Below are 21,114 nucleotides of genomic sequence, written 5' to 3'. Positions count from 1 at the left end.
TACAGGATGAAAAATAACCTTATTTTTATCCCGCTCGTTCGAGGCTGCTCTTAGCTGAAAATTTCAATTTTCGCCCATTTCCCTTAGCTCGTTCTCAATCTTATCCGCTCAGTTCGCTTCTAGCACAAGAAAAAAAACACCGACGAAACAGGCCCTTGTCTTAGCTTCATGGCACAAAACAGAAGAAGCTGGAAAAGTATAAGCAGCAAGCAATTTGACTACCTGGTTCTTGCAGCAGCAGCTTTCCTTGGGGTATCGTTGTTCGGTTCGACTGAACCGGGCCCATATTAAAATCAGCAAAACTTGTGCCGGTAAAAGAACGAAATCCTGAAATGCACCAGAAAAACTGGCTTTTTAGATTTTGTTTGTATCGTAGTCTTTGATCCGGGCGAAGAGAAAATAATTAGATCGGGTTTCTTTCTCACCGTCCAAACGAAATTGGAAGGATATTTGCAGTTTCTTTCGGCCGGTTGACTAATGCATTTTCGATTTTTCTATGTCAAATTGCTCGTATTTGTTTAACTTTTCTCTGACATGTTATTAAACGCCAGATATTTTGCGTTTGATCACTTTATAGGAAAATAATCGGCTATTCATTCGAGAGAAAAGGAAATTGAATTCTGATTGCATCCTGAAACCAACTGCAATTTATTTTATTCGAGCAGATGTGCACATTTTTGCCAAAAAAAAAGTATCCACACAATTCTTGTCAGAATGTCTCGGCATAATTTTACTGCTCGCACGAAAATGAAAAAAAAAAGAAACACGAAACGTGCGAAACATGTAAATCTCTAGGCATTACATATGGCAGTGCAACAGGAAAATTTTACTGCCCAACGGAATGGAAAATGCGCACAATAAAAAAGGAACCCTTTACAAAATGGCACACTAAAACTACCCAAAAGCAAGCTGAAACGCTGTGACACTTGAAGCACATTGAATTTTCCACTGCATATTGCAATAAATGTTCTTTATGGTTGTCTTGCTAAGCTAGGGAAATATTGCGAATGAAACATCCGAAACCGGAAGGAAGTACGGAGGTACCTCAGCTGGCTGCTAGCGATAGTTAACCGTCTTTCGGTGATGCATGGAAGTTGAATATTGCAAAGCAGAATGCTCGGGCAACCGGCAAGAAGCAGAAGTACCAACCGAACGGTATAAATAAAACATGTGCAAATTTACATTGCATATTGCGAAAAAGGCATGGCGATTGAAATCAAAGATGCAAAGAATGCAAACCCTCGAAGTAAACCCTTTATCGAACTAATAATTGTGAAATAGAAAAAAATGGTGCTACTTTTCCCGGAATAGCAATCGGTTCGAATAGAAATTTTCCCGAAAGTCCGTTCGAGGGTTACAGTGACTTAAACTGAGCGCTGAGTTATAAAGGCCAAACCCACCCACTACTGGCACTGGGTTGTAACCAGCAGAAAAATCCGTGTCATCCCAACGGTTCACTGCATCGCCGGAATCTTGATGTTTCTCTCTCGGCCGTGGATTATGCATATTCCTCCTTCTCTGATCCTACCGGAGGAGGCTGATGGTTGCTTGAATGAAACGAAATGCAACAGTGCACACCATCGTCACCGTCGTCGTCGTTGTCGTCGTCGTCGTCGTCCTATTCCACTACCGTAGAAGCAATCTCAAATTTATTATTCATTCCTCTCAGTTATTTACGGTGGAATACAGTGAACTTTTCCAGTGTTCTGCGGATCCCTTCGGTCGCTGCGACATTGTGCTCCTTAACGTCCAGAATGCTACTCGTACTGATTTTTATTGAGCCATAATTGATCGCAATACTTTGCACTGAAGTGATGCATTATTTGTGCTTATCGTTTGGTACTAAAATCGTGGAAGATGGTAGATTGAATTTTATTCTATTGTTGAGCACCACACCACACGATTAGAAGAAACTTTAAAAAATCTGTAAATAATAAATTCATTCCAAATGATCGCACCATACTTCCGGAAATTAGCAACCGAAAGCAACGCTACTTCATAAGCTCTGGTGAATGCCTAGCGCTGCGCTTTGGCACCGTCCCAACTGTTGTCCGCGACACAGCAAACTTCATTATCCGTTGGATATTTCTTTCGTTCCCTGTCCGTCGTGGTCGTCGTCGTCGTCGTCGTCGTTGTCGCGCGAACCGGAAAGACCTTTGCACGGGGCGGTGAAGATTTTCCATCTCATCTAACTTGAACAATGCTTGAATCGGACGGCGGCGGCGGTGTTCGCAATTTTCAAGTACACTTACAATTCAACGTCGTCGCTTTGCTTCACTTCGCGGAAGCAATTTCCTAAGAGGATTTTTACCAACTTTTGCGCCCGAACCTGGGGATGATTTCCTTCTCCCCGGAGTATGGCAGCAGCAGTAGCATACTGGCCTCACTGCAGTGCAGTGCAGGGCCGTGCCTGGCTAGCGCGGTTCAGGCGAGATTTACTTGAACCATCGCCAATTTTTCAATTGCTCACTGGTTAGCCCGTCTAGCTGGCTTAATTCGGTGGTAGTCGATGCAAACTAGGCGAGACACAGGCTCACAGGACCTAGAGATAGCGGCTGCTCACTCAACAGGAGCTTGAAGTCCTTATGTAGCAGCAGCAGCAGCAGCAGTTCGGCTGTCCACAGCAGAGCTCTTAATAGTTTTATGGTTGCAAACTCATTGCCCTGGCTGCCTGCGCTGCTGTGTGCATAATGCAAAATGAATTTTGCGAATTTTTTTGCTCGTCGCCAATTTTTGCTTCCCGTTTTACTTCCTCTGTTTTGTGCCTGTGGCGAAAATCGTTCCGCTTCAGCTGCAGGAATTATGTTGCCAATTTGAAACGATGATGGAGTGGAGGGAATAGAGTAGGCACCCGGAGAGAATTCTTCGCAAGGCTGATGTCCGACGGACATACGTGCTGGGCAGTTGCGAGTTGTTCCGCATCGTTTTACTTTCTCTTTAATCGAGTTTCACTACAATGCAATGGGAAATCCATCGTTGAGACCTATGAAACAACTGTTAAAGCGGTGGTGATACTTGAAAAAAACCTTCTTGATGGAACATTATGCTTTGGATTGATTGATTGATCTGAATACCCCTGACGTTCCTCAGGGTTCACACTTGAGCCCATTTCATTTTATTTTCTATGGTAACGTCTTTTTTTCATACTTAAGCTTGCCGCAAATATGCGCGGCTTTACTATGTTAATGACGCTGTTTTGTTTATCAGCGCATCCAGTCAGCATAATTGATTTCTTAATTAAATTCTCAATCGCATGCTTAATATTCGAGAAATATTTCTAGAATAGGCCAATCAATTACATGATGCGTCTTGGTAACCATATATGTGAAAGAATTGACATTGTTATGTTTAGAATTGAAATTAAATGGCTAATAGTTTAGCTAGATCAAATGATCAAATGAAAGGAAACATTTGAATCAATACAATCCAAGAACTACTTCCTCGACAAAGTGTTCATCTTTATATATAACTCTCCAGCGTCTCTTTTGGCGGCGCTTCTTTTAGCGAAGGTGGTAATCTTTTCATGAGTGTTAGTAAGTTCTGTATTGGTTTTTTTTTTTCGATTATGTTGGCTGGGGACATAAATAGGAACACTCACTCGTACAGTTTCACAGTTTGAAGTTTCACAATGCACGCATATCTGATTACAATTTTAACCTTCCAGCTTCCACACATGATACTTGACAAAAATAAAAGTACTCCTCACACTTTGTATAGCACGTAATAAAACTAATTTTCATCATGAAATTACAGTCTACGGAAGCATTGTTATTGTCATAAAAAGATGATTAAACTATCTCGAAATGAAAATTTACCGAAGGTGTGACAAAAAATATAACGAAAATATGGAAAAACATCATAAAAATAAGACAAAAATTTCAATTTCGGAGTCGTGCTAACGTAAGAACTGGTATGAATCTTATATAACGTGGAAGTAAGTAAGAACAAAAAGTAAAGTGTCCACAGTTACTTAAGATATGACAAAAACTAAAAAAAATATGGCAAAAAATTATTATAATTTTGACAAACATGAAAAAATATTAACAAAAAACACTATGTCAATAATTTAAACAATTTGAGAATAGTACGAAAAAAACAAAAATATGGCACAATTTGTCATATGATAAAAGTATGGCAAAGATATAAAAAATATGTAACAAAAATATTAAAATGTATTAAAAATTTGACAAAAATCTAACACTCTTGATAAAGATATACAAAGACAAAAAACGACAAAAAATTTTAAACAAATATAAAAACTTGTGACTATGGACCCTATTATGTAAGCCATGTCGAGCAACTCGACTCGACTCAGTCGAGTGTCTGTCGAGAAGGGTAAAACGAACAACGTAGCGGCTCGATGCACGACCAAAGCAAAACAAACTCACTTGTCATTTGTTGACAGTTGAGTTACCGGCTTTTTAGCGACCGACTCAATCGAGTTCGAGACTCGACAAAATCGTGTCGCATGTGACTTATATAATGCCAAGAATAGACCAGCCGAACAAAACGACACTCGACGTGACTTATAAAGTGGGGCCCTATGTATGACACAATGTACCAAAACTATTTCTAGAAATATAACAAAAGTGTGGTAAAAATATGACAAAAATGTGACAATAATATGACAAACATATGACAAAATTTGATAAAAAGTATAACAAAAATATTTCAAAATATATGATAAAAGATTTCATATTTGCCAAAAAACATGACATTCGACAAAGCTATTATAAAAGTATGGCTAAAATTGTAAGCCATGAATTCATCCCTGTGAAGATTGCACGTAACCGCACAATAATTGCACACTAGTAGTAAAAAGCTCACCGCAACTTACGAACATAGCCACCTGTCGGTTACTAGTAGAGTTACTGTCGCTCGCGCCGATACATACTCACTATTGGCGTCACTCAAATTGGTCATCTCGCTTTGCCCAATGGCTGAGTGATTTAAATCACTGGTGTGCGCTCGAGATTGTTCTTCAAACAATCGCGAATGATGTACAAGAAATAAATCGTACAGGTTGATAGAATTAATCTTTGTCGCGAAATATAATAGCATTTCGATTGCTATTATGCCGAAAATGCTATAAATAAGGGACCCGACCAACTCCATTGCTAATTGAGTGGAGATCTTCAAACTTAACTTTTCTTCCGTATCAAAGTTCGCGATATTCAAAGGTGCATTTCAAGGTGGTTGACAAAGTCAAGGACTTTGCTAGCAAAATCCACCCGTGCTTAAGGTGAGAAGAAGCTAGAGTAGCGAGATTAGGCCTTATAACTAACTTTTAAAGTTTTAGACCGACTGCTAGGATAGGAGTTACCAAAAAAAGTGACTCGTGCCCGTAAAACTTACAACTAGCAGGTAAGCTGCGTGCTACGGTAACAAAAAATAACTTATCAGGCATACGCATAACGAATGTACACGTTGAACAGGATTCCCCATTCAACGTGGGGTGTTTATTCCGGCTTGGGCAGAAGACCAATCTACTAAGCGGACCCATCGAACACGCTGTCATAAGTCATAGGATTGACTGATCCACTCAGCGCACTCAGAACGTGCTACGGACCGGCGCCGGCCACTCACCCTAAAGTGGCAAACGCTATACGCTCTTCGTTTACATCTGGATCAGCTTGACTGCCTGGATCAGCTGATTGATCGCTGCTGCCTGTGTTATCAGGACCGTTCGGCCTGTGCTGTCGAACTGTGTGGAAGAACCAAATCAAAAAAAACCGCAAGTGCTAGCAAATAAGACTGTTTGCCATTGTTAGCCTTAAGTTGAGTAGCTTTACCCTGTCCCGGGACCAGTAGGCTGATGCGTTCAATAAACAGCCTGTTAGTTTGAAAACCACCTGAAAGATATCGAACTTTTGTTTGTTTTTCGAATTAATGAATGGTAAGATCTTTTCTCATTTAGATTCGCGTATCGTCTCGATTCGTTTAGTTCATTTGTTTTGGAGATTTTGTAGATATTAATCGATCAGTCTGTACGAATAATTATTGGTTTAACCCCTGTTAGGAAAAGTCAGATGAACGGTGTGATTTAGCCACTTTTAACCCGCCCGTTTTACAGAGTCTCATAGCCGGACTTTCAAAAGCGTCAGCAGCCTCCTAAACCGGAGTGGCGCTTAAGCTGCTGTGCGTTGTGTGCAACACGAACGTTACAAAATATGACAAGATGCGACAAAAAACTTGAAAAAATTACCATACATGTTAAATTTGACAATATTATGTCAAATATTACGAAAACTTTGTCAAAAATGTGACTAATATGTAACGAAAATATGATAAAAATATGACAAGAGAAGACAATAATATGACAAAAATATGATATATTAATAAATATAACAAAAATATGATAAAAATATGACAAAAGCATGACAAAAAGGACAATCATATTAATACAGTAATGTTCCGATTTTGTCAGCTCCCGATTTTGTCTAACCTCGATTTTATCAGCTTTTTATCCCGATTTTATCAGCCTATAAATTTTGTTTCACTTTTGTGCTTTTAAACATGATTTATAAGGGGAGAGTTTTTGAATAAAATGATGCCTTCTTGCAAGTAATTCGGGGGCAAAATTTGGGTATATTTTTATAGTAAAAGTTCTATAGTTCCTAAACAAGCAAAGATAGAGGTAGACTGTATTCAGCTATGTTGTGTATTTTTACTATTTTTTCAACTTTGTAAAACAGGAAAGGGTCATACAACAACTACAAAAACAGCAAAAATAGAAAAACTGATTTTAACGATTTTTAATTTTCTATATTCGCTGAAGAGATTGAAGGTTACTGTCTCCAGCGAAATTTCTTGTAATAATATGCTGTAAAACTTTGCAGAACACATCAATGTGTTATATTGAAACTAAAGAAAAATACATTTTTTATTGCACTTTTAGGGGGATTAATCAAAATTTAAATTCCGCTAGACGATAGAACTTTTAATTTTAAGAAACTCTTCCAAAGGTCCCATAAACCTAAAACCAAGTTTGCCCGCTCAAAGCCAATGCGCACGAAAAAAGGTTCTGGACCAGTGTGCTGTGCCCGGTTCATTGAGCTTTCGGTTGACCAATTGAGGGTTAAAATTTAATTTTTAACAGAAGTCTTCGATATTGCAAGGTCTTAGTCTTGAATTTCGAAAAAAATCTCGAAAAAAAATTTCCCAATTTTGTCAGCTCAAAATTCAACATGGGGCTGACAAAATCGGAACATTACTGTATAAGAAAGAATATGAAAAAACATGACGAAAATATAACAAAAAAAGCAAAAATAGGACAAATACAAAAAAATTAACAAAAGTATGACAAAAATTTGATGGCATTAATATAAAAAAATGCGGCAAAAAAAACAAAAATATGACAAATATAGGATAAAAAGGTGACCAAAACACAAGACATAAGTATAACGAATACTCAAAGAAAGGCCAAGTGTTAAAGACGTTTATACGATGCTTTTTGTTGACATACACATGACAAAAGTATGATAAAAATATATCAAAAATGTGACACACGGTAATAAAAATGTGACAAAGATGTGTGAAAATGTGGGGCAACAACGTGCCAAAAATTCAAACAAAATTAAGAAAATATAACAAAAATGCATCAAAAATGGGATAAAAATATGACAGGCATATGTCAAAAACATAAAATAAACTGTCAAAAACATGGCAATATTATTCTACTGTAATGTGATGTGATATTAATATTACAAAAACAAGAAAAAGTTTGATTAAAGGAAGACAACAATTTTATTAACTTTTGGCAAAAATATGACAAAGATGTGACAAAACCGAACCCTTGCCTTGGGCAGAAACGTCTCTTTTCAACACTTGACCCTTCTTTATCGACAAACTCCGCAGTCGGTTATTAGAGTACAAGACAAGTTCGGGGCTAGTGCAACGATCCTCTTGACTCTAGCAGCCCCGTCCGGTCGAATTATTATTAAAAAATTACGAAAAAAACATAACACAACAAAAAGAAAAAGCCGTGTAAGAATGTGACTAAAATAAACAAAAACATGAGAGAATAGAGTAATAAACAAAAATCAGACAAGTCAAAACAAAAATATAACTAAATGAGAACAAAGATATGAAAAATGTGACAGTTTTATTACACTCTTATGATGGCATTTAGGACCAAAATTGGGAAAACTGCCATAAGAGCACAATAAAATTCACGTTGTTGCCAGGACAGTATGACAAAAATCGTGAAAAAGTATGACAAATATAAGATAAAAATATGACAGAAATATGTCGAAATAGTGACAATATTTTGGAATAATTATAAATTATGTTCGAGCGTCTTACTAGAACTCACAAATAGACGATAATTTTTTTTATGACGGCAGTTTTTTACAATCGACGGAACTGTAGAAGCAAGTAATGAAGCAAAGGTGTTTATAGCATCTCAGAGGAGACATGGCGTGAAAGGTGAAGAACGGAAAGTTTTTGCAAAATCTTGCCATGCACTTAAGAAAGCTACAAGTCGTAGCTGAAATAAGCAGGTCTGTGAAGATCGCAAAAAATATAGTAGAAGTAAAAGAAACTGTTTTCCAATTTTTTCTGGACAATATTTTGCATCAATATGACTAAAAATATCACAAAAATGCAGCAAAAAGTACAAAATTCTTAACGAAGTAAAATAAAAATATTAGGCACGTGCAAAATAATATATCTACAAAAGTACAACATAACTATGCCAAGATATGATAAGACCATGGTAAAAATATGACAAAAATGCGACAAAAAAACATGAAAAATTTGACATGACAATATAATAAAAACTTACCAAATACATTACAAAGAAGTGACAATATGTGTTAAAAATACAGTAATGACCCGATTTTGTCACCCCCATGATGAATTTAGGGGTGACAAAAACGGAACAGTGACAAAATCGGGTATTTTTTCAATTTCTATTTTTTTGCAGATAACTTAGAACGAACTACATATATTTCATTCTGATCACTTTTAGGACATTTCGCACTTCCATCTACCTCTCTGTGGACATTTGTCACCTGTTCACAGCAGTCCCTCAGGTATGAAAACGCATTTTTTAATTGCGCCGAAATGGTTGATTATAGTGGTTAACTATGTTCATAGAAATTTCATAGCGTAAAAAGCTCTTTCTTTTGGTATGAACGATTCTTTGATTAACCCCCCTAAAAGTAAGATAGAAAATTTATTTTTCAAGCAGTAAGAGATAGAGCAAAACAATGTTCTACAAAATTTTTGAGAAGATGATTATAAAGAACTTTGTCAACAAAAGTGACCTTCTAGCTATTATAGTTGTGGAGATAAGAAACAACTTTTGTGAAAACTCCACGATAATCAACACAGTTCTTTTCACAGTGTTTTAACACATTTGACATGTTTCAAAATGATTTTCAAACTAAGCTTTTGATAAATCAAAAACGTGACAAAATCGGGTAAAAAACGTAACAAAATCGGGGGTGACAAAATCGGGTCAAAAACGTGACAAAATCGGGGAGTGATAAAATCGGGGAGTGACAAAATCGGGTTACCACTGTATAAGAATATTACAAATATGTGACGAAAATGCGACCAAAAATTAACACAATATGACAAAAATATAACAAAATTACGACAAACACAAGAAAAACTATCACAAAATTATTACAAACGTATGACACAAACTAATACCTCCCAGTTGGCTTCGAGGTATGACGCTGGTCTAATAAGCCAGTCGTCGTATGTTCGAATCTCGACTGGGAGAGGCTGTTAGAATCAATAGGATCGTAGCAACTGGCCCTGCACTCTAACACTCTAACTCTCTAGCTGCGAAGTCTATCGTGTAAAAACAGAAGGTCAAGTTTCTATAACGGAATGTAGCACCTAGGCTTTGCTTTGCATTGCTTTGCTCATGACACAAATTTAACAAATTTATGACAATCATATGACGTCCAACTTGAAGAAGACAAAATCTACTCTGTGGTAGTTAAAACGTCTCTAATAAAAATTTTAAAAAATTTGAAGACAATATGATAAAAAAACTTGAAAAAACCAGATAAGTTTGACAAAAATGAAACAACAATATGACAAAAATGTGGCAAAAACCTGCTTAAAACATGACAAAAACTATGCCAAAAATGTGACAAGAAAATGACAAACATTTGACGAGAGAATGACAAAGATATGATAAAAATTTTGTCGAAAAGTGTGACAAAAGATATAACAAAAATGTGACAACAATAAGATAAAAATATGACAAAAACTGACAACAATAAAAACATTGATATAACAAATAAATATGAAAAAATGTGACGAAAACGTGGCAAAAAAAACAAAAGTTTGGGAGAAATACGACAAAAATATGGCGAAAGTATGACAACAATACGACAAAGGTATTGTAAAAATATAACAAAAATGCGAACGAATAATTTAAAAAAATATGACAAAAATTTGACAATGATATTACAAAAACGCGACAAAAATTAACAAAAATATAAGAGAAGACCAATAAAAATATGACAATTTGTAATCTATATAAATAGAACGACAAAAATTCAACAAACCTAAAAACATGGTAAAATATGGCCAAAGTATGTTAAAAATGTGATTAAGTGAAATATAACAATAATAATGTAATATCTCGCCAAGGCTATTCGTTCTAGGTGATTCAAATAATTATGTTTATATTTGAAATGATTTAGTCGTTTCTCAATTAAACTTTACGTATTTCAGTATTTCTACAATTAGGTAGGAGACGCTTGGAATCGCCTGTGTTTTCTACTCAACCACTAATCAAACGGTTTGCTGCAAATCAAAATCGACGCTAAAACAGAATTGAAAAAGAAGAGCTCGGCAAGCGTGTGTGGCATGTTGCGCATCCGACGGTCGAGCATATCCATGTGTAGACAATAAATATTAATTGACTCAAACTGATTTATATGAGAATTATGAGAAAGAGTCGAATTAGCCTAGTGCTCTTGGTGACGTTAGCAAAGTATGAAGTTTTGACTTTGAATTATGTTTGCTTCTGTCAAATATATTGTTTCAAAAGTTTCTTTTTTTCTGGTTACGAGGCTTTAACCGCCGAACGGTTGGGGCAACTGACAAAAAGTTTCTTATTGTGAGAAGATGCTAACTGTTATACTACACCTTCCCGCTTTAGGAGAATGACGTAATGCAATGAAATCATTGGTTCTGTTCATTCAAGCTGTTCTGTAAATACCTCATACAAGACATTGGCGGAATTAGGGGGGGCTAAGCCCCCCCTCTAGGAGAGATTTAGCTCCCCCCCCCTAGAAAACTTGACTTGGCAAACCAATAAAACGGGCGAAAAAAATTCCGGGGCTATAGCCCCCCTAGAAATGAGCGCTACTTCCGCCAATGATACAAGACTGTTCTCGATTTTGACATTTTTGACATTCTCCTCTAGTTTTGCTCAGTATACAAATGTTTCATTCGAAACTAATTGTGTAACTAATTTAACTAAATTTATTGGTAAAAATATTTAATCGTAAGCTATTTTTCTGAATCTAAGCGGAATCTCAAATATTAGTAAAAGACTTTTTTTTTTCATTTTATTCTACTGTTATGTTCTATTATTATAGAATAATTAAATGGAAAAATCTTTAACTCATAAAAATATTTATTTTATAATCACATCTTTCCCTGAATAGGGGTTTTCGTAGATAAAAATCGTAGAACTGATGGCTGAAGTCAATTTTTTTACGACAGCAAAAGTCCCATTCTGTTTCTACTAATCCTGTATCACGAAGTTCTGAAAGCTATCTCTTATTCAGCAGTTAATTAAAGTTGTTTCATTCAGTGAGTGCCGGTACTTTATTATAGAAGCAAAATCCTAATTATTCAAGCATTTAGTTTCAAGTTTTTTTTCTAGCACTCTACCACCTTTCCCAACCACGACCTACTTACCAACGCTTGAATTATGGCGTGGTTTCTTCCCTCCTAATGATAAAATTACGAACGAACAGACGAACGAACGAACGAACAATCCAGTCCAACCGACACGCCATGACAAGATGGTGATTGTGATGGCGTTACATAGCGGAAGCAAGAAAGAAGCGCAAAACGGGTGGGAGGGGTCGTGATAAATACACTAAAAATACTCCAATTATTTTCCAGTTGGCAGATGCAGGCAATCGTTTGGCAGATGCACTTGTCTGTCTGACTCTTCCTCCAGCCTGAGTGCCCATCTCATCTCACGTTGCCCGATAGGGGGTGCAGAGTAATGGAAAATCTCACACAGGGTGTCCTTTCCAAGTTATGTTTATGTTTGATAGTAAAATTATGGAATGATTACTGTTCTGCTATTTACATTGGAATTTTCTCATTAATCATGCCATGATTATTAAATTTCTAAACAGCTCGGTCCACTCGATTTGTCACACCCCCTAACAGGGAAGCAGTCAACTACTAATTGCTTATTATTGCACTGAATAAAGCATAAATTTAAATTAATTATGCAATAATAAAGGGGAAGAAGAAAATTCTTCCGACACCGGAAAGATCTTAACCCTCAGGGCTGCTGGGCTAACGGCTGACGGAAGCTACTTGGTCGAACCGCAGAAAATTGTTATTTACACTGCCCCCGCAACGAGCGCCCTACTCTTCCCTGCGCTGTTCCAGGTCGAGTCGAGTGCACATGGATAGGGAAGGTAATTTTCCGAAGTAGACATTCTACATCTCTATAGCTATACGTGGAGTGAAAACTTGGCACCCGCAAAAGTCACGCCTTCTTCGCGTAGCAGCTGTGGCTGGCATTAACATCTTTGGTAATGGACTTTTAATAGGACAGCCGAAAACTATCGGCGAAACTTTGAGCGCGTCTGTCTAAAATGTGAGGAATTTCAAATGATGTACTTAAAATTGAATTTAAATTAAATTCGAAATAACTTTGAAAAACATTTTGTTCCTGCTGGCGTATGGTTGAAGCAAGACACACCTACAAGGCGGTGGAACAATACAAAATCAAATATATTACAAAGGCTCATAAAAGCGTAATGGTACGAACATAAATCTGGCAGCGAGTGTTCTTCGAAAGTCGTTAATCATTTTGCAGGTTAAGTTTTCCACTGAAATCCACCGTCAATGTGTGTAAGCCATTAGAAAAGTGCTTCGGTTACGCTGGAAACCGCAACCAGCATGTGTAACAATGGCTGCACAAAAGGAAAATAAAAAAAAACTTCAATACGATTCGTTTTAAGTTCGTTTTAAGACTGCAATTTTGCAGATGGAAACAATTTTAGCCAAAAGTAATAAATGTAAAACTTTTTTGACTAGCAGAGTTTCTTCTGAAAAGTAAACATCCTGCCAGAAAGCATTCAATTAACTGCAAACGAGCAAATCCCGACGGCTTCCTAACCAACTCCCCCAGTGAAACCATAATCCTGTGCGATTTAATCCTTTCATCAACACTGACTAAGTCGCACCCAAAGCGTTCCTTCTGACAGCTTCGCATAACGTATGACCATACACAAATGAAGTTTTCCATCCGACGGGTTGGTTTTCCCGCACTGGCACTCGCACTAGCACTCGCACTCGGTCGGAGCCATTTAACGCTAATTCCTAGCTGAAAACTGTACTAACAAATTTCTTGTTTGCCGTTCCATTATCTTTTGCAGCTTTATGCACCGTGACACTCGGCCCGCACCCCTCATCCACTGCCGAATGCTGAACGGCAAGGCACCCATCGAGTCATCCCCGGCGCCGGACCACCGGTCCGAGGCCCGGTTACGAATCGACCCCAAAGTGCTGGTGTTTGTCGAAACGACCTACTCCCGGCTCGGTCGGGACATTGCCGAGCTGCTCGTCTACAATCGGATCAAGTGAGTATATGTACTACATACACATTCGTCCAGTGCCGGATTGTTGTGTTTTCCGAGATTAACTTTTACGTTGTTTGATCAGAAAGTTTCGGGGGAAGGAAACCGAAACACTCCAGTCGGTCTATAGGGCATGTATCCACCTCCCTCTTCTGGTCGGTGAGGATGGTTCCGGTTTCAATATTGATTGCAATCAAGTTAACTCTTACGAACTTTGGCAATGTTGTTCTCTTTTGGTTGGGTTGTGAAAGTAAGTAAAATCTTGCACCGCTTGAGGGATAGTAGATACGATTACAGTTTGCTTGTTCATTACAGTTAAATGGAGTTTTAACGATGAGAAAAGTCATCCTATGTTGGACATCGTATGAAATATGGGAAAGGAGATGAATATATATGAAGATATTCTGATGATTAGCTTCGAATTTTATTTAAACAACATTTTTAGGTATTACATTACTAGTTGAGCCCGAATTTTACGATCGGGAAAATATAAATGTCTGTTAAGAAAACTGCTGATACATTCCATTTGCTAGTATTTTTTCAATGGCGGTTAAATCATGGCTATTTGTCAGTGTTTTTTCAATGCCATTAAAATTATAGCCTTAAACGAAAATTAATGCACCTTATTGGAAACCCCTTGCACTCACTGTACACTGTAGTCAATTTTTACGGGACTATTTTTACTCAAATTTGGGAATTTAGGCGGTTTGCGGCTCTTCAAATCCGAACTGAATTTCGACAAAATTATTCATCCATTAACTGTAGAATCATTACAATATTAGTATTAAAATAGGCAAAAAAACTATAGAATCGAAATTTGAAATAAAACTTTCGAAGTTTCGAAACTTGTCTACGGCCATGTAAGGCCTTGACGTAGGAGCTAATAAGAATCGAAACGTTCCCACTAATAGAGTTATCCACGAAACGGAAAGAACCGAAATTTAAAAATGGCTCAGATTTTACCCAAAACCTGTGCAATTTTTTTATTTTCTAAAAATTTTAGACCCGTGCTTATATTTTAGGTACTTGGAGTACCCTCTTTTGAGCTAGTGTAATCCCAAAAATCATCATTTTCGTCCTTTTTTATCTTCCAAACCTTCTTTGGATTTCTTTTCATCGTAACTACAAAACTAAAAGTGATTTTTAGGCCCATTTGCTTTATAAACAAAAGCAAAACTACCGTGAAAGCACGTAATTCCGATCACCTAAGGCATGATTCTTATTTGAGTCCCTATTGAAAAATATAGCTTTGATATTTATTAACACAGTATGTGTCTTTAGCTAGTATTTTCAATTATGTTTCATGGAAAAATACTAAAATGCCTAAATTATTTATCGAAAGTTAAAAAAATGCATCTTAGTATGATGCATCAGTGCATCTAATTCCGATCATCAATTATAAGGGGTGATTCTAATTCCGATCACAGGTGTATCTAATTCCGATCACGTCATGATGAGCTGTTAAAGCAAAAAACTTTTGTCAACTCGTACCATATGGATCTGAAATGTGTTGCTTTTATGTAGTTTGACGACAATCCCCCTACCAGTCGTCTTCTGCTTGCGTTAATGATCGTTATTATCATTAGCTTAATATTCATAAAATTTGTGTACTCAAAAGATCGGCAAGCGGATTATAAAACTTTCCACTTCTTTTATCTTTGTTCAACTGTCACAATTACAATAACATTAGGTCACTTCGACATTTTCATAAAGCTTTGATCATAAATAATAGTAAAAATCAAATCAGAAAGGTTGTGTTCCAGACATGACTGCGTAGTTGGCGTAGAACTACGTGAGGCTGGTTTTCACGAAGAAACCTGGAATATTAAAGAAAACTTTTTACAGCATATTAGTACATGTGTAGCGTAAAATAGCGTAAAGTGCGAAAAAATAAACAATATAATAATAATATTATCTTGCTGTACCATATTTATGGAAGGCGAGCTATTTTGTGATATCAAAAACGAATACTTTTACCAGTGCCAAAGTCGGAGTATTTCAGCAAAGAAATTTGCCTCACGCATCCAGCTATTAACAAAGTTATAGGAGAAAACTTAAGTCCTCAAAATAATATGTTATTGTTATATTAAAAGAACACGCATTAATAAGATAGTTCATACTGCGCTGTTTGCAGCGTTAGAAAAGCAAAACGTCTGAGCCTTTCAGTTGGCTTGGAGGTACGGCACTGGTTTAATAACCCGCTCAAATGAATATATCAAATTTATAACAGGATGAGTTCTAGATAATAAGTATTTTATAGCAAAGTCTCCTTTGCGTTTTGTTATAAACTTGGTCTCGTTAGCAGTTGAAATCACTAAAGTTGTAACAAAATTTGCTCAAGGCATATCACAAATATATCAAACTAGCTGAACCGACAAATTTCGTATTGCCACAAATTAAACTGTGTTGTACATAAATCGTGAATCTCGGATGACCTTTCTCGCAATCTTGAGTTTTGCAAGTTTCTGGGGAGTTCATGGGTGTTTCAATATACAAATTTTTCTCACAGTAAAGTAGAAAACAACTCCCCCAATGCTTAGCCTGATAAAATAAAGCGGATAGCATTTAAATATTCGCCATCATTACAAACCATTTCGCCGAATACCTTTTTCCAGAACACCAATTCTTGGTTGACCATAACGTGGAATAGAGAATTTCGCAGAATACTATTTCGCGAAAAACCTTACGCGGGATGTACCATTTCACGGAAAATCTTTTCGTAGAAAGTACAATTTCGCAGGGGTGACCCAACTGATGGAACGTAATAGAGGTCAGTAGATCTAGGAAAATAAATAAACCTAGATAGAGGTGATCTCTACGGGGGACTGTCTCCCCGCAGTGGCCGGCGAATCCGACGGCAGGTCGCCGGCAACACTCGCGGCCTGTGGCCGTCTCGCGCTGAATTATCTAATGTTACTATTGATAGTTTTTGGGGGTCTTGTTATTGATTAATGTTTTATGAAAAAGTCAAAAATTTCTCGAGTTCGATTAGTTTTTGAGTTACGCAAAAATTTCTGTTTTATTTGTATGATAGTGCTTATCCCCCTACCACAGGGGTGAGGGGTGTCAAACCATCATTAAAAAAAATCCTGCCTCCAAAAACACCCACATGCCAAATATGGTTCCATTTGATTAATTAATTCTTGAGTTATGAGGAAATTTGTATTTCATTTGTATAGGAGCCCCCTCTCCTAAAGTGGGGAGAGGTTTCAATTCACCATAGAAAAAAAATTGCCTACAAAAACACCCACATGCTAAATTTGGTTTCATTTGCTTGATTAGTTCTCGAGTTATGCAGAAATTTGTATTTCATTTGTATGGGAGCCCCTCCTCCTAAAAAGGTAAGGGGTCTCAATTCACCATAGAAAAAATTCTTGTCTCCAAAAACACCCACATGTAAAATTTTGTTCCATTTGCTTGATTAATTCTCGAGTTATGCAGAAATTTGTGTTTCATTTGTATGGGAGCCCCCCTCCTAGTGGGAGGAGGGGTCTCTAACCGTCATAAGAACCTTCCCTGGCCCCAAAAACCCTTATATGCAAACTTTCACGCCGATCGGTTCAGTAGTTTTCGATTCTATAAGGAACATAGGGACAGACAGACAGACAGAAATCCTTTTTTGTAGGTATAGATTATGATATAATTTTATCTAGTTTATATCCATATGAGTAACAAAAATCAGTATTCTGTCTTGCTGTATAATCTAATTGTGACAAAGCGCTTTATAAGTAACAGAACAAGATAGAATCTTGGTAGAAACATTTATAACAAAGTTTGATAGAAATATGAACTTGAGCAACAATTCAGTAAGATTTTTGCTAGAATCATCTGATCAGGAAGCTAGACGTCACATGTTCGAATCTCGACTGAAAGAGTCAAAGGATTTGTAACACAATTGTCCCGTATTCTTACAGGCTACGAAGTCTGTCGTATAAAAACAGAAGGTCAAAATTCCATCAAATCGGAATGTAGCACCTAGGCTATACTGTGCTCTGTAGTAAACAAAAAACACGCAAGTTTATTTTGCTTCTTTGTCTTGAACCAGCAGCAGCCACAAGCTTGATGCTTGTGAAGATGCAGAGAATTCCCTTGTCTTTATTAACAACAAGTATTGGACTAACATTCCTTCCCATCCCACCAGGACCCGCATTCGGACGTGATCGGCGTCTGTATTGATCAGCACGCAGGGATCTGATAAGGTTGCACAAAAAGGAACAGTGCGCTGTCCTAAGCATGCTTTTTCCAGCCATCATTTTGCAATTTTCATCGGTCCTGGTCAATAACGGAGTAGCAGCACACGGGCGGAATCCTATGCTTGTGCCTATGCTTATGCTTGCTTATGCTAATCAGCCACAAGCTTGGTGTGTGTAATGGTCGTCCGTGCCTGGGAAGCAAGACTATCATACGGAAAATGTATGGAGAATTTTTAGCTTGAAAGCTTTCGTTAATTTTCACTATTTAGCGATTGGCAAACAATCTTTTCAAGAAAGCCATACAATTGCTGCATCGTTTATGATCAAAATCCGTTTTAAATTGGAAGAGCTATTAGCGTTCAAAACTTTTCATTCTTTCGTGACGGTGGCTTAACGCCAAATTTTTGGTTGACACCTTGCCGTAAGACGTAGTCCTACGTCAAAAAATTTCGATAATCCTGCCATGTTATCATGTTGCAATCAATCCTAAAATCCAAATAGTAACTTCGTTAGCTTGCATTTTGCCAGTTTATAACTTTGATATAGTGATCGGAATTAGAAGCAGAAAAAAAATTATGTTCATAATTCCGATCAATTACTTTAATAGAATAAATTCCGCAAATTCAGCATTTTTTCAGCCAAATTTGATACAAAACGGTTATATATGCTTGTATCTATTAGTTATCATAGAATACCGAAGAAGGTAATATGTTTTCACGCTCCTATGATCTTAGCAAATTTGATCGTGCGCTTAGCACTTCGGCTAAGAAAATACATTTTGATGGCGTTTTTTGCTTCTGCCTGTCGAATTTAATTTATTTTGAAGTGCATGGTGCCCCAAAGGCAGTCATTTTTCAACAACTGACACATAAACACATAGCACAATAACTAAGCGTACTCTTTCATTACAGATTTTGGCACAATTTTCTAAAAATTAACCATTTAGGTTGAGTGATCGGAATTAGGAGCTGATCGCAATTATGTGCGGTCACGGTATTTCTTTTTCTTTATTTCTCGCACAAAACCCAAACAAATATCAACAGCTTTGTAGTCTTTAAAACCACTGAGACTTCAATATAAAATTTTCCGGGAATTTTTGGCTGTAAAAGCAATGTTATAGATCAAACCTCGTGTGTTTAGTCTTGATCTTGAAATGCGGTCAGGCATATATTATTTTTTTGAAACGGTGGTTCTACAATTGATGAAGGGACGGTAGGGGAAAGTAATGAAGAATTTTTGAATGGAGGGGAAAGAGTGGAAAGGTGAGGGGGGGGGTTAATATATGCCTGACCGCATTTCAAGGTCAAGACTAAAACACGAGGTTTGGTCTATTTCATAGGAACGGAGCCTTTCTCCGAAAAGCCGCGCTGAGAGTCGCGGCTAACACGCTGACAGACGAGCAGCGTCACACGCAGTACCTTGTAAGTCGCAAGGGCCTGCATAGTGTCGTCGCCCGCTAGCAAAAACACGGTAGATTAAACTTCTCAGTCGGTGGTTTCTGCAGTAGACGGAAGGAGAGGCACAATTTGTGTCTAATAACCTAACCCATGTCGCTAGCTTAATAAGGGGGATTGCACAGTCTCCCTTTGTCCAGCACATCTATGGTTTTAAAGTACAAGTACAAGCGAGCCACATGCCCTGGTGGGTGTTGTAGGCTCAACTCCGGTTATAATCTCAGATTATAGCTTGGTTCGACCCATGCACCTTCCAGCATTGGACAAAAGGTAGGAGTCACAACGACAACTTATTAAGCGTAGCTAACCCCCCCCCCCCCTCACCTTTCCATTCTTTTCCCTCCATTCAAAAATTCTTCATTACTTTCCCCTACCGTCCCTTCATCAATTGTAGAACCGCCGTTTCAAAAAAATATTAAAAGCAATGTTGCTAATCGAGCAAAAAGCAAACGATACTCACTCTCACGCGAGCGTTTACGGGAAGCATAGCATCCAACGCTTACGCCACAGACGCAAGCAGACGACAAACAACCGCTGGTACTGTGTGCATACATTCTCCTGCCGACATACTCGCAAACGCACAGCTTCGTAGCGTCTTTCTGCACTGCCCGCTCACGAGGCCAACAACTCGTGAGCAACCAACAGCCTGCGTACACTAAAAAAAGAAAACACCGAATTCGGTGAAATTTTACCGAAAACTTAGCATCATTTTGCTGTTACCAAATAATGTTAAAGATCCAACATTAATTTGTATCATCGAAATTTTTATGCGTCAACTGTCTCCAGAGAAAATGTGTATTTTAGCACACTGAATAACTTTGTAGAACACTCGAAAGCAATAAAAAATCGTGTGCAAAGTTATTGAGTATAATTGATTTTTAAGTGCTCCTTTTTAACACTTCATTATATTTCGCAACCGGTAAGAGATAGATGGTTACTGTATTCAGCAAAGTTGCTTATTTTAGTATTTTCTGGAGCTTTTTGGAGATTTTTTTTTTTAATTAAAAAACAAAGTTTCGTATAACCCTAATAGGTGAATTCACGGTTACCCTAATAGTGAAGAAAGATGTGCTATATTTTATTATTAAACTTCTCCGAAGACATCGCCCTTGAAAACTTACGCATTTTTTACCCAGTTGCTAATTTCCGCATTTTTTCGAATCCAGACCACCGTGTGGCGTGTTCATTATAACGAGCAGTGATGTTAAAAACTCGAAATCTCAAAACTCATCAAAAATCAAAATCAACTGTGAATCATGTCAACTTGATCCTATGCAGAAAAAAACTCACGCGTGAGTTTTTTTCTATTTTCATAGCAAGAAGCACAAAACTCACGCATATTTCTTCCCGCTTAGTCATATTCTGCTTTGCTTCAACTGTTACCCGGAGCTATACACCTATACATACAAATTCATTGTTGAACAGCATAGGCATTCTCTCGTGCGATACGTAACTGTGACTTAGCGTCAGAGAATGAATCTCTAAATAAATCGTAAAGTTAAACTAAACCATACATTCAAACTACATGTTTTTCTAATTCTTATTAGGCATTTTACTTTCTAGTTAAGAAAATGTCGATTCCCGCGAAGGAAAAATGTAAATTCTGCCAATTTGTTTGCTATCTTCATTCATGAATGTGTGCTAGCTTTTTCGCAGCTG

The 21,114-nt window shown here is 37.4% G+C and overlaps 1 protein-coding gene across 2 annotated transcripts in view; it reads left to right on the top strand.

The window, feature by feature from the left end:
• The window catches only part of LOC128734055 (bifunctional heparan sulfate N-deacetylase/N-sulfotransferase), a 266,246-nt gene that overhangs the window by 186,952 nt on the left and 58,180 nt on the right, over positions 1–21,114 (top strand). For both annotated transcript variants that reach the window (XM_053828039.1, XM_053828040.1), the window contains exon 4: positions 13,608–13,811. In XM_053828039.1, the coding sequence (XP_053684014.1) occupies positions 13,608–13,811 (204 nt within the window). The remainder of the gene's footprint in view (positions 1–13,607; positions 13,812–21,114) is intronic.

Source organism: Sabethes cyaneus, chromosome 2 (genome assembly GCF_943734655.1).
Source record: "Sabethes cyaneus chromosome 2, idSabCyanKW18_F2, whole genome shotgun sequence".
Lineage (NCBI taxonomy): Eukaryota > Metazoa > Arthropoda > Insecta > Diptera > Culicidae > Sabethes > Sabethes cyaneus.
Note: the sequence above shows the minus strand (reverse complement) of the source record. Positions and strands in the feature narration are given on the sequence as shown.